Source organism: Parasteatoda tepidariorum, chromosome 1 (assembly GCF_043381705.1).
Source record: "Parasteatoda tepidariorum isolate YZ-2023 chromosome 1, CAS_Ptep_4.0, whole genome shotgun sequence".
Lineage (NCBI taxonomy): Eukaryota > Metazoa > Arthropoda > Arachnida > Araneae > Theridiidae > Parasteatoda > Parasteatoda tepidariorum.
Genome location: NC_092204.1, coordinates 2668591 through 2682678, shown reverse-complemented (window position 1 = coordinate 2682678; position 14088 = coordinate 2668591). Strand labels below are relative to the sequence as shown.

The window sequence follows — 14088 nt, the reverse complement described above, 5'->3', positions numbered from 1 at the left end:
TTACATTTCAAATTATCAAAAAACATTTAATAATCCAATGTAATTCTGATATTTAGTAATATTACGAGATGGAAGTTGTTATATCCATTAAAGCTTCTATACAAAATAAAAATATTTTGGCGTCAATATATTTTCCTTTTTTTGTTATTTTAGGATATAAAACATATTTTTCAAACTTTAATGAACGTAGAACAAGTATTGCATTGCTTTATATTTTTTGAAACGACTCATAATAATTTTAAAGAGCAAAAAATTTTTTTAATTCAATATTTTTACTTTATTTAAGGCATTTTTTGCGCAATTTTTGGATTTTTAAGGGCATTTTTTGCCCTTTTTTAAGGGCATTTTTTGCACTTTTTAAGGGCATTAGTTGAGATTTTTTAGGTCATCAAAATCTGGGCTCTAGTAATTATAATTTTTTCTTTCTTTCTTGCTTGGAATTGTCTTTGAATAAACGAATTTTATAATTGAATGTAACAATTTTTCAATTCGCTTAAAACTTTCTCGAGACATAACGAAATACGCAAAAAAAAAGTAAATAAAACATTTAGGCGTCCAAATTTTGGAGCGTTCTCCCGACCAAATTACTGAGATCCTATTTCCCAGATTGCAGCTTTTCCAGATCACTTTGAGGGGAAAAATTCAAACCCATTGATAAAATTGCATTTCTCCCCCCAAAGAAAGTGGGTTTGTGAATCTGATTTCGTAACTTAAAATATTGTCTACACAAATTAAGTAGCATATTTATTTCATAAACGTCGATGAAGAGCCGACCCAATTTTTGGGTTTACGACTACAAATGTTCAACTCCGTAACCTTGTGATTTTGAACCCAATCCAAAAGATAAGTGAACTCCCTCCTGGGTTAAGTAGTGGGAGAAATTTGCCTTCATTGAGGACTTTGGATGGAACTTTCCCGCATTTAAGTTACACGGAGAGGAAATTCACGAAAACCTCCCGAGGTTAGCATGACGGCAAGGGGACTCTAACCCCTGATCCGTCCACCACTGAGGATATTTCACGTCAGCACTGAATGCGGAATTCGTATCGACTGGGATTCGAACCTTGTTCACCTCATTGGAAGTCGAACGCTCTATCCTCTGAGCCATCGCTGCTCTCCGACGATAATATTTATAATTTTCTTCCATTTGCGATCCACTATGTGAGAAAATACATCTGGCATTTTTTTTCTTTACTTAGAAATTTAGATTGAGGAATAATTAGTAATTTTCAACAGCATTATTTCAATAATTAACTTTTTTTTTCGATCTAAAGAATAATTCTTTTTTAAGATTCTTTTAGTTATCCTTTCTTTTTCGTAGATAAATTTTATTAAATTAACATTATTAAATTTTCGTTTCATTTATATCCGTTACAAGTACATAAATGACAAAATAAATAATACAGAAATAATTAATTGCTAACATCTAAATTAGATCATGTTCAATTGAAAGAGTTTAACATCGAGTGACAGAAATTTTCCTTTTATTTCAATGCTTATTTACATACATTGTTTTTAAATAAATGATACTTAAAAGAAGGGTATTTCGACCCCACTTTTTACTTTTTTTTAGACAATTAGATAGGAATGATCATTGAAGTACTTGCAATGATTAAAATAGAGATGTGTATCATAAAGCTTGAAGGAATTATTTGGTAAATTTTATATTTATTATTTATTGCTGAATTTTCCTTTTCAAATATTTATCAACAATTGAAATTAGAAGAAAGGCAGAAAATCATTGTTTGATATTCGTCTCACAATAATGTAATAGATTTTATATTGTTGCTTTATTTTTAACTAAAAATTACTGAAAAAAAAGGTGAATTTTGACACCACTTTTTACTTTTTAATAAATTATTTATGCTGTTAATACTGAAATTTCAGAAAAAAAATAATTAAATCATTAAAGTATAAATAAGTATGTAATGAAGGTGAATAAATCCTTATTATCAAATAAAATTAGAAAATGTCATTTAAATATTGTTAGTTATGAATATAATGTAATTGATGAATTTTGTTTAATAATAAAAATCTGTTTAAAAAAAGCACTATTTGTGAAAAAAAAGTAATCGTCATCATCAATGGCTCGACAACCCAGGGTGGGCCTTGGCCTTCTCAAGAAGTTTTTTTTTTCAGGCTAACCATTTTCCTGCTATTGTTTTTCAGTTTTTAGTTTTTAAGACCAAAAGGTCTTTTTCTAGGCCATCTATCCATCTCGAAATCGGCCTGCCTCTTTTTCGTGTTCCAACTGGTCTGGCATTGCAAACTCTTTTTGTGGTACGTTCTTCGTCCATTCTGATAACGTGGCCTGCCCATTTTATTCTTAAGTCAATAATGTCAGGTTCATTATGTGAGTGATAAAGCTCTAGATTTGATCTTCTAAGCCACACACGATTTTTTTTTTTTAATTCTTTCAAAAATACTTCCCAAGACCTGTCTCTCAAAAGTTGCAGTTAAAAAAGGAAAAAATATGATATCATTTTTAATTCGAAAATAAATGAATGTGTGACAAAAAACGTGTATTTAAAAAAGTTACTAGATTTTTTTTAATATGTTCAATAATTAACAAAATTATTTTCGAATTCAAAAATTCAAGAGAATAATAATAAAATACCTCATTGTTGGTGCCAACGTCAAGTGTCACAGGAAGGAGAGAGGAAGGTGGTATGCCTGCCAGGGCAGTGTATAGGGACATCTTGCCCACTGGAATGCCCATGCCATTGGCTCCCAAGTCGCCAAGTCCCAATATCCGCTCGCCATCTGTTACCACAATAGCCTAAATACAAAACATACGTTCATTTAGTAGAACAAGAAACATTTTAACGAGTTTACTGACAACCTTAACTGTTCAACTCCGTAATCTTGTAACTTTGAACCCAATCCAGTCCCATCAAAACATTTTGATGGTTTATGTTGGCTTCAGTGCGATGGATGATGGTCCAACATCATTTGATGGTCACCATCATCCAACATTTTTTAAGGTTTCTGATATGCCAACAAACTACCATCATTCTTTAATGCTTCTTTAACCCTATGATGGTTAACCATCAAGAGAAGTTTGATTCTCATGCACCAACAATCCGTGATGGTTCATGATGGTTTAATGGGAATTCTTGTCGGGAATATACCAACAGAACAATTTAGATCTTTTTATGTTGGACCATCATAAATCAGTCCTACATTGGGATGATGGTTGTTCATGTGCGTTCCGACATTTGATTTCCAAGATACTATGATGGAAATTTGTGATTGTTCAACATGAACAAACCATCAAAACAAGTTGTCATTCTTATGTTGAACCATCATAAATCATTCCTATAGTGGGGTGATGGTTACTATAATGGTTCATGAGGAATTATTGATGGTTGCTATTAAGATTATATTGGGTCCATGAATGGAAAACCGTCAAAAATTTTGGACTTGGATATGCCTTGTTTCCGTGTTTGAACTCTGAGGAAGGATTATAGAGTATGCACCCATTATGAGTTGTTCAGTATTTATGTCGAAATAAGTTTTGATAAATATAAGAGTAAAGTGATGATTACCTTGACATGTTCCTCCGGCCAATTGCCAAGTATATCATAGATACTTCCAGCGTCATTTATGGTCAGAAATACACCCCTAAAAGAAACAATAAGCAATTAAGAGAAATGTAAATAAAAGAGCTTACTTAATACACAAAATGAATGCAGAAAAATTATTTTAATCAGCCCTTTGGGGCCAAATTATTGAAATTTGAAAGGAAGGTACAGTGAGCAAAATAAACAAGTAATATGAATAAATAAAATTTTAAGTCAATTCATACTTAGATCAACAAATAAAAAATTTATTTTAGTTNTTCCTTTTTATAAAGAAAAATTCAATATCAGTATAAAAAATATAAAAATTACTGACATTTGCATGCATAACATCAAACTAGGAATTTTCCTTATTAAAAAATGTGTAATGCGTCTTCGCCATATATCGATGCACATATTTTACGAACCGCAGTAATGTCACCGTAATCAAATCCTCCCATATAATCTAATAAAGTTTCAACAGAGCAGCATAATGAGAAACTGTATTTCATTCATTTACTACATCTTCTGCATCTACTATCATCACTATTGCATTTTTACTATCATCACTATTTGATTTAACAACATAACGATGTCTTCATCAGTCAAATACTGGAAGCCCAGGCTTATATGCATCACTCTGAAACCCATCTTCTAAATGTTCTTCATCAAGAATTTCGAAACCTTAGACTTCTTTTGCTTGTTTGAGAATACTGTTATCATATTTTTCTTGAACATCTGAGGAGGATTGTTCATCAAGCGGTATCATCTTTCTTCACGATCGTGATAACGTAGACGATTTTACCTTTGACCATTCTGCTGATGTTCCATATACTGCAATCCAATAACGAATATTACTACCAAAAATTTGGTAGTGCTATAACTTCATGAATCAAATTTTTTTAATCTTGAAAATGTTTCTCTTTATATTTTTTGTGTGACTCCGGAATGAGCACGGATAATCCGCAAACCGGATAATCCGCGCACGGATAATCGAGAGTATACTGTACTATGATGGAAATTTGTGATCGTTCAACATGAACAAACCATCAAAACAAGTTCTTATGTTGAAGCATCATAAATCATTCCTATAGTGGGGTGATGGTTACTATAATGGTTCACGAGGAACTATTAAGATTATATTGGGTCCATCAAAATTTTGGACTTGGATATGCCTTGTTTCCGTGTTTGAACTCTGAGGAAGGATTATAGAGTATGAGTTGTTCAGGTCGAAATAAGTTTTGATAAATATAAGAGAGTAAAGTGACCTTGACATGTTCCTCCGGCCAATTGCCAAGTATATCATAGATACTTCCAGCGTCATTTATGGTCAGAAATACACCCCTAAAAGAAACAATAAGCAATTAAGAGAACTGTAAAGCTTACTTAATACACAAAATGAATGCAGAAGAAATTATTATAATCAGCCCTTTGGGGCCAAATTATTGAAATTTGAAAGGCAGGTACAGTGAGCAAAATAAACAAGTAATATGAATAAATAAAATTTTAAGTCAATTCATACTTAGATCAACAAATAAAAAATTTATTTTAGTTACTTTTTATTAAATAATTAACATTTTTTCTCCCACATATGAAACTAAAATGAATGAATTAAATTAAATCAAAGAGTTAATATTTGAAAAAACTGTAATATTTGAATAAAGTGTAATATTTGAATCATCTACTGCAAGTTTTAAAAAATATATATTTGAACTTGAGTGGGGGAATAAAAAATATTTTATTTAACGATTGAAAATGTGAACAAGATAGAGTGTGAAGTAATTTCAGAGGGCTTGGTTTTTGGTTTTGTTTGTTCTGAAAAGGAGAGTTCCACTGAAATAACCCAGAATGCACTCTCAATTGGTTAAGCGATGCATCTCCGCAACAGCCCGTTGTGGGTCAGGGAAATCGTGAAGGTTAGGGCTCTAACGGTGGAGGTGACCAACAACAGTGACAATGTGGACATCACTTCCCAGACTAGCTGGTACCTGTCATTCTGAAGCAACTGCGGTAATTGTACCATCGCGCCAATGATCACAGATCAGTGCAAATAATAAATATTTTTATCCTCTTTATAATGTGAATAAGCGTGTCAAGGTCACGTGATTCCCCCTACTCTTCTCGTCTCGTTACCATGGTATCTGCAAATCTTCCTTTTCTCCCTCATATATATTCCAACTTCTTTTTAAATTGCACTATCGTGGGGGAAAAAAAAGCAAGATTTGTCAACGGGTGTAGGTAGGTATAGGTACTTTATTTACGTCGCACTATGGACAATTGGCGACAGTCTGGGAAACATCCCTAAAGATGATCCCAAGACATACCATCGCAAATTTTGATCCTCTGCAGAGGGGATGGCTCCTCCTCTTTGGTCGCACGTGAAGCCGAGCACTTTATGGTAGAACGGTTGAATGAGGACCGATACCGTGCACCTTCGGTTCCTTCGCAGGCTGATCAAAGTGGTCACTCACCCGCTTTCTGACCGCAGACAGTGATGCTTGATTTCGGTGTTTTACCGAGAACCGTGTCCATTCAACGCCTCCTAGAAGTCTGAAGGCCTCAGCACAGATCAATTTAGTAGTCCGGTGTGACGAAGTTAACTGCGCAGTAGATGAAAAATAAGAAAGATGTCATTACGTTCGGGGTACTAAGCTGCGCAGTGGTTGGAAATACGAAATATGTCGTTAGGATTACTAAAGGATATTTATGGTGACTCGTGCTGAGGCTTTTCTAGGAGGACCATTGCGGGACAGATTTGACGACAGAGAAGTGGAAAACCTGTTTACAAACAGAACAGCATTCGAGATCGTTGAAGAAATGTTCACGTAGACCAATTTAAGAAAATCCTCATTATTGCATACAATAGTTCAAATCAATGCCATTAACGGCACTGATGGTCAAATTATAAGATTCTGGTGTATAATTTAACCAATTTATGCACAAACGTAAACAAGTGCAAAGTATCACCTGATAACTAAAATTGAAGTTTAGAGTGCATCGACTGTATATCGTTGCACATGAGGCAGAAGATACGAATAAACCATAACAACAATTAGAACTATATAATTAGTCTTTTTAATAATTAGTTGTATAATGGCAATTTTAACTGCTCTATTAAAGTCAGAATAGTAATGTCATAAATATACTTATGAGAAATTAAATCATTGCTTTAATACCACGTTTGGCTTTAACCATGACTCAAAACACAATTTTCGCCATTACCCATTAATTGAAAGTTTGGACACAAAACGTGCTACCAAATACAGTCGAACTTCTATTTAACCAACTTCCATTTTGAGAACTTATCTATTTTGCGATTTTTTTTTCAAGAACATTTCGGAAATTTCTTCTTAATTCTTCATAACTTCCAAATAGCGAAATGAATTTTCTATTTAACGTATTTTTCTTTGAGATCCACTTTCCCTAATTTCCCAAAATATTATAGAACATTTCAAACTTGTTAAAATTAAAATATTACGGAACATTTAAAATAGTAAAGTAAATGTTATAATTGCAGAACATTAATGTAAGTATTATAATTATAGAAAATATTATAGAACATTTTATGGGGAAAATGACCTTGAATTGATTTTCGAAGCCACTTAACTTTTAGAAAAAGCAGTAAAATCCTTTCCCCTTTTTCTTTGCATTTCAAACGAAAAACTCAGACAAAATGATCAAACGATTTTATCTCTAGTAATTAAAGTTAAGAATGCAGTAATATGTGTTTAAAATTAGTTTCATAATAAATGCAGCTATAATTTTATACATAAATTCATCTTCTTTTTTTTTTTAGTTGAAAATGCATGTAGCATGATAGTGTAACACTGATTAATGTTTTGGTCTATTCTTGCTTTCCATGCAGATTTCTTTCATGGTTAAGATTCATAAAATGAATAATAGATACTAGTTTACAAGATAAAGGTGCACCATTGCTGTTTTAATTATGTCTAGCTTTTATGAATTTAAGACCTGTTTCGTGTTGTTTAAGTATTTCAAAAGGTGATTTTCTACTTAACGAATCTTCCACATAACGAACTTATTATCGGGATTTAGCGGCTCCGTTAAATAGAATTTCGACAGTATGTTAAGTTCCAGAGCTATGAAAAAACAAACGATATTATTAAACTGGCGAAACGAAATAAATGGAGGAAATACCACATTGTTGAAGATAAAGAAATGAATTAAACTAAGGATTAAATATAACTCACCTAGGATGCTGGAATATTTTGCTGTATTCTATGCATGCCTGGCCCACAACAGGTGTGTAGACATAAGGCATAAGCTCTTCTGTGTGCTCGCACAAGACACGATAGAATAATCTCTCATTCGTATCCTGCAAACGATAATTTATTCATCATTAGTTCTTAGACATTTTCTGTCCTTAAGTGATGGTGTGGCATTCTATTTTGTAAAAACTAGAATTTTGTTTGTATGTTAAATTTCACAGAAACGAAGAAATTATGTTTTTTTTAACGAAGGAAAAGTATTTTAAACCCACATAAAGTTTTTACAAAAATTGTCCGCAAAAAATGACAAATAATATATTTCAGTTCTCAGGTCACAAAAAAAAAAGGCTTCGCAGGCCGCCGGTTGGTAAACATTGTTATATATCTTTTTCTTTTTAGCGAATTTTCGTTCATTGTTAGATTAGTATATCCATTTTTAAGGCATTTTTAACTTTTATTCCACGTAAAGAGTTAACTTTATTAAACAAAGAGTTAACTTACCTGTAAATGCCTCAGGAAAAGATATCGGCTAAGATCATCACCATATCTATGGAGATTGTCCAGAACTGCCTCCGTCTGTAGATGGACTGTTCTCACTGCGGCCGGGAGCAGCCCCCTCAGAGCCAGAGCCGCCCTTTCTTCTTCTTTGTATGCCAGACCCTGTACCAAAGAGATATCTATTTAAAATGTTAAACGAATTTTAATGATTAAAAATGTAACAAGATAAGTGTTCCAATTATAAAGAAAGCATTTGAAAGCCAACTGAAGCAACCTCAACCACATCTTAAATACAGTGTAAGAAATTAAGAGAATTTCCAGACTTGATCGATTATCTCTAGAACTACTGGACCGATTTTAATGAAATGTGATATGAACATACATTGATAAAATACAAAATAAATAACCATTCAACATGTATAATACACACGAATGACCGTGCGTAACTCTCCTTGTAAAACGGGCTGAGACGTATGTGGGTGGCAGAAGTCAAATTCTTGGTCATAAATGGCGAAAAAAAGGAGATGCGCACCTCTCTGCCTTAAAATAGGCTTATTAATATCAGCATGTAGCATAAGACAACAACAACAAGTGGAACAAATTTCTCATTAAAAATTTCGCCCTCAGCAATCCTCTTATGTTTCAATAATTTATTACTCATGATGGGATGATATTATACTGTAAAAAAAGTACTTTTGTCATTTAAGTTTAAAAAATTACATATATTAATTCATTTAGCCCACGCGTCTAAATAATGTTTTTCCCCATGAAAAACTTCTTAAACTGGCTTTAATTGCATTGCCACTTAGATAAAAAAAAAATCGCATGTAAATGTCTCTACAGATTGACTAACTATAGTCATTTTTGCAATTTAAGATGCAAAAAAAAAAATTTTTTTTTGATGGCGAAATACTTTTGAATGCAGTCTACTGGTACACTAAACGTTTCCGCTCCGAAATCTCAAGTTAAGAAAATTTGATAGTCTTTAAGATGACATTTTCAAGGTTTTCTATACAAATTCCAAGGTCATGATAGAGCCTTACTATTTTTATTTTATAAGCAGGATTAGCAGTATGAAATGTGCAGATAAAATACATTTCCTCAGAACTGGTTGTCGTTAATTTTGCATTAGGGCCATTCAAATATTACACGTTACGTTAACACTAAACATATCTATTTCTACCATTCTTCTTCTTGTTTGAATGTATGAAATATGGATTTTAAGAAAAAATAAACTGAAAAAACTCAATTATAATTAAACAAAATTGCATATTTTATGTATTACAAATACAATTTTTATGTCTTACAAACACAAAGAATAAGAATTTTTAATTCATTGCCCAACGCATTTTTTACATATACTGGGTGTTTACATTCTACATTTTCCGCAAACATATTTCTTCTAATTATTATTATTTCTATATTTCGTATAATTATTCTTATAATTAATATTATTTCTTCTAAGAACTTGTGCTGTCTTGATTGTTTCGAAATTGTTTCTGAGTAAAGACTAAACAGTTAGTTAGAAAGGAAGTAAAGTTCTCAAAATAAAATATAAGCTACTTACCAAAACATTTAGTTTTTGTTCCTTTTTCTGACACAAAAATGTCAATCTAAAATTTTTAGGTACTTCCTTGAAATTTGGAATTCACAGTTATTCTGATTGAATCAACTACGCAACAGTCTTTGCAGAAATGTGCAACTCATCGAATGTAATACGTTGAACACGCATTGCATCGAGATTTTTGATCCGATAACCTTATAAAGCAATATACTGTTCTCCCGGTCAAATGACTGGTTGTGGTAGGACAAGTATTATACGACAAGTATTATTCGAAACAAACAAAATACAAAAAAAAAAATAGTAATAATGATAGAATATTAACTGTATATAATTGTAAGAAAAAGTCTTCCTGAAGTCAAATGTGCAAAAATGATAAGATGATAAGCGCGTTTTCGATGCAAAAGTTCTTAAATAACGTTCTTAATAAGTTAAACACGCTATCTTTGAAACCTTACATCCTTACCTCCTAGTTTTTGCTTTAATTTTGATCACTTCTCCAAACTAATTTTTCAAAAAAAAAAAAAAAATAATAAAAAAAATTATGCATTCTACAATATTATCGTTATAAATTGCAAAAAAAAAATTGTGTTTCAATTAATTGTATAAAATTTTGAATAGAATAATATTCTTTCAAATCTTTCGTGCTTTTCTTCAATAGTTCAGACTCTCGACTTCAGAAACTCCTAGTAAAAAATTTTTTCCAACTATTTTTTTCTTCTTAACTTAACTTATATTTAAAATTTAAAGTTCTTTTTCCGAGTGCAATCTTTTCTCCAAATATTTTTGTAAATGTTTTTGTTTTTAAATTTGAAAGAAATAAGTAATATAAAAAAAAAATTAGATCTGTTTCCGATCGTTTTGTTATTTAAATAAATAAACAAGTAATATAAAAAAGAAGCTTTAAAGTCAATTCCTACTTAGGTCAACAAAGAACATTTTTTTATTTTAGTTACTTTTTATTAAATAATTACAATTTTTTCTCCCATNAAAAAAAAAATTAGATCTGTTTCCGATCGTTTTGTTATTTAAATAAATAAACAAGTAATATAAAAAAGAAGCTTTAAAGTTAATTCCTACTTAAGTCAACAAAGAACATTTTTTTATTTTAGTTACTTTTTATTAAATAATTAAAAAAAATTTCGCCCATATAAAACTAAAATTAATTAAATTAAATTTAATGAATCAATTAATATTTTAAAAAAAACTGTATTAACATCAAGTGTCAGTCACTACAAGTTCAAAAAAATGTATTTAAATTGTGAGTGGATGCATAAAAAGTATTTCATGAACGATTAAACATTTGAACAAGATATTGAGAGAGTGTGTAGGAATTGGAAGAAAAAAATGATTTTAATGTCTTACGCAAGCATTGCTTACACGCCCATCTCCCTAGTCAGCAAAAATAAGCAAATTGCAAAACCCATCATCCTCAAGTAATATTTGGACGGTCCCTTACATTTAAATCACTGTCATTAAGAATTAAAAAAAAAACATTGTATGATGAGTCTGACAAAAAACTAAAATGCAATTCATCTCTGCATGATGAGATTAAATGAAGGAAGAAGGAAGTGATTCTAAAAATGGAAAGGAAAAGAAGGAAAGTTTTGTTTGTTTACGGTTGAAGAGTCTTATGAGACTTTCCCCAATTCAATCAGCTGCTTCTTCACATCGGCACACCTCCTCCCAAATGTGCGCGTCTACACCTAATACTCTGGCACGGGTAAGAAAAAATGAAGGTAAACTTATTAGAGGTAGTGACACTATAGTGGTGAGTCACTAATATTCCTCTAGATTTTTAATGATGCAAGTCACAACAAGTGACTATTGGTTTTATGATGCAACACCTTAGCTGAAAACCGTGATTTTTCAGAATACTTTCAAAACATTAATTAAAGCCGTATTCTTTTTCAAAAGCAACTATTAGTTCATAATATATTGTTCAAATGTTCAATCGTTATAAATAAAATACTTTTTATTCATCCACTTAAGTTCAAATACATTTTTTTTTTTAAACTTGTAGTGGATGACACTTGATGTTAAGACAGTTTTTTTTTTCAAATATGAATTCATTCATTAAATTGAATTCATTCATTTTAGTTTTATATGGGAATTTTTTTTTTAATTATTTAAAAAAAAAGTAACTAAAATAAAAAATTTCCTTGTCGACCTAAGTAGGAATTGACTCTACATTTTCTTTTTTTATACTATTTGTTTTTTTCAATTCTTAGCAGAATATAATAATCACACATAATAACTAAACATTGCAATTTGATGCCATAGATTCAAACAAAATTTAATTGTTTCTCACACTGAAACTATATTTCTTTTAAAGAGTCTCAGAGGTGGAGAGTTTTAACCATGAAAGGTTAGCACAAAATATTCCTAACGAATTGTTTTACAGTGAATTTAGTTGAATAATAACAATTAATTGAATTTAATCATAAAATCATATTGCGACTGTAAAATTCAAAATTGAAGGAAACAAGTAATACACAAAAAAAAAAAATTGAAGTCAATTCCTACTTGTGTCAACAAAGAAAAAAAAAATGTTTACTTACTTTTTTTAAATGATTAAAAAAATTTCTCTCATTTAAAGCTAAAATTAATGAATTAAATTTAATGAATGAATTAATATTTGAAAAAAATGTATCAACATCAAGTGTCCTTCCACTACACGTTTAAAAAAATTTATTTGAAATTTGAGTGGATGAATAAAAAGTATTTTATTAACGAATGAAAATTTGAACAAGATAGAGGGAAAGTGTGAATAATAACAATTAATGGAATTTAATAAAATTATATTACAACTATAAAATTCAAAATTAAAGATAAAAGCAAGAGAGGGGTGTCCGGACTTAGTTACGTAAGCATGGAAGAGAAGTAGATTCGTTTACTTTTGCTGATAACAGAGGTGAAGACCGAAATTGTCAAAAACGTGCTCCCGTTATATTTAAAAAATCCCGAAAGATACCTCTTTTTATAATTATTATTATTTAAACTTTATGTCTTGTTTATGCGAAAAAAGTTCATGATATTAAGAAATAACTTTGCTTTCAATTTAAATTATTCCGGTGATTGTTTTTTCTTTTTTTTGTGAAATTTGGACTGTAAAAATATTGTTTCTTGTTTACAACGCTGTTTGCAACTTTCAGCAGAAGTTTAAAAATATTTCATGTAAAAAATTCTTTCCTCCCGTTTTTTACCAAGAAGAATGTATGGGGGAAAAAAAACTATGATATTCCATGTTTTTTTTTTTTTTTTTTTTTTTTTTTTTTTTTTTTTTTTTTTTTTTTTNAAAAAGATAAAGTGGATAAAGTTTAAAATTTGCGTAGTGAAAATGAGACGCCATTTTCAAGTGAAAAATAGCTTTATTTGAACAAAAAGATAGTTCATTGCGCACATTTAAATATTTTTTTAATTATTTAATAAACATTAATTAAAATAAAATTTTTCTTAGTTAACCCAATTCAAATGCCTTCTCCTTAAGAATTGACTTTCAAAAACATTTTTTTTTATATTGCCTGTTTACTCTTTCGTTCAAAGGAAAACTTCATCGCTTACTGTTTCCTCGAAAAATCTCACTAACAATGTCTTCCAATAATAAATCAGACACAGCCAATAGACCCGATAGTCAGCCTAAGTAGAAATTGACTTTTGTTTATTACTAACTTCCTAACTTCAGAGCGAACTTCACGTTTAAGCCTCATAATACATTTTTGTCAGCTGAAATAGTTTTCTTGTTTTATTGACTCTACGCAGTAGTTTTTTGGTGGGTGCCCTATCAACTATGAAAAGCATGATTTTATTTTACGATCGAAGGCTTAAAAGTGAACTTCAAGACAAGAAAAAAATTATCTTATGTTTATGGAGCATATTGGCAATACGCCAGAGCCAAAACTGGTTCACAAAATTTCAATTACGATGCACCACGCCACTTTAATAAGCTGATAAAGACACACACACACAAAAGTATGAATGGATTCAAACTTGTAAATAACAACTCGTGCTGAGAGATTAAATCAATCGAATTTTACCGTCTATTATAATTTGAAAACCTAATGTTTATGTAATGTTAAACCTCATGTTTAATCTCAAAGCTGGATTGTTATTGTTGTTGTAGTTCATTTACGTCGCACTAGAGCTGCACAATGGGCTATTGGCGACGGTCTGGGAAACATCCCTGAGGATGATCCGAAGACATGCCATCACAATTTTGATCCTCTGCAGAGGGGATGGC

At 30.8% G+C, this 14088-nt stretch overlaps 1 protein-coding gene and 1 long non-coding RNA gene across 2 annotated transcripts in view; one reads left to right on the top strand and one right to left on the bottom strand.

Moving 5' to 3' along the window:
• LOC107454065 (NADP-dependent malic enzyme) overlaps window positions 1-14088 on the bottom strand; it is a gene marked incomplete in the record, with an annotated part of 38908 nt that overhangs the window by 17204 nt on the left and 7616 nt on the right. Inside the window, 4 exon segments of the mRNA XM_071181315.1 lie at window positions 2618-2779; window positions 3549-3624; window positions 7772-7896; window positions 8291-8449. Of these exon segments, the coding sequence (XP_071037416.1) occupies window positions 2618-2779; window positions 3549-3624; window positions 7772-7896; window positions 8291-8449 (522 nt within the window).
• LOC122271085 (uncharacterized) overlaps window positions 11471-14088 on the top strand; it is a 21722-nt gene continuing 19104 nt past the window's right edge. The window contains exon 1 of the long non-coding RNA XR_006226156.2: window positions 11471-11571. This is a non-coding gene — a long non-coding RNA (uncharacterized lncRNA). The remainder of the gene's footprint in view (window positions 11572-14088) is intronic.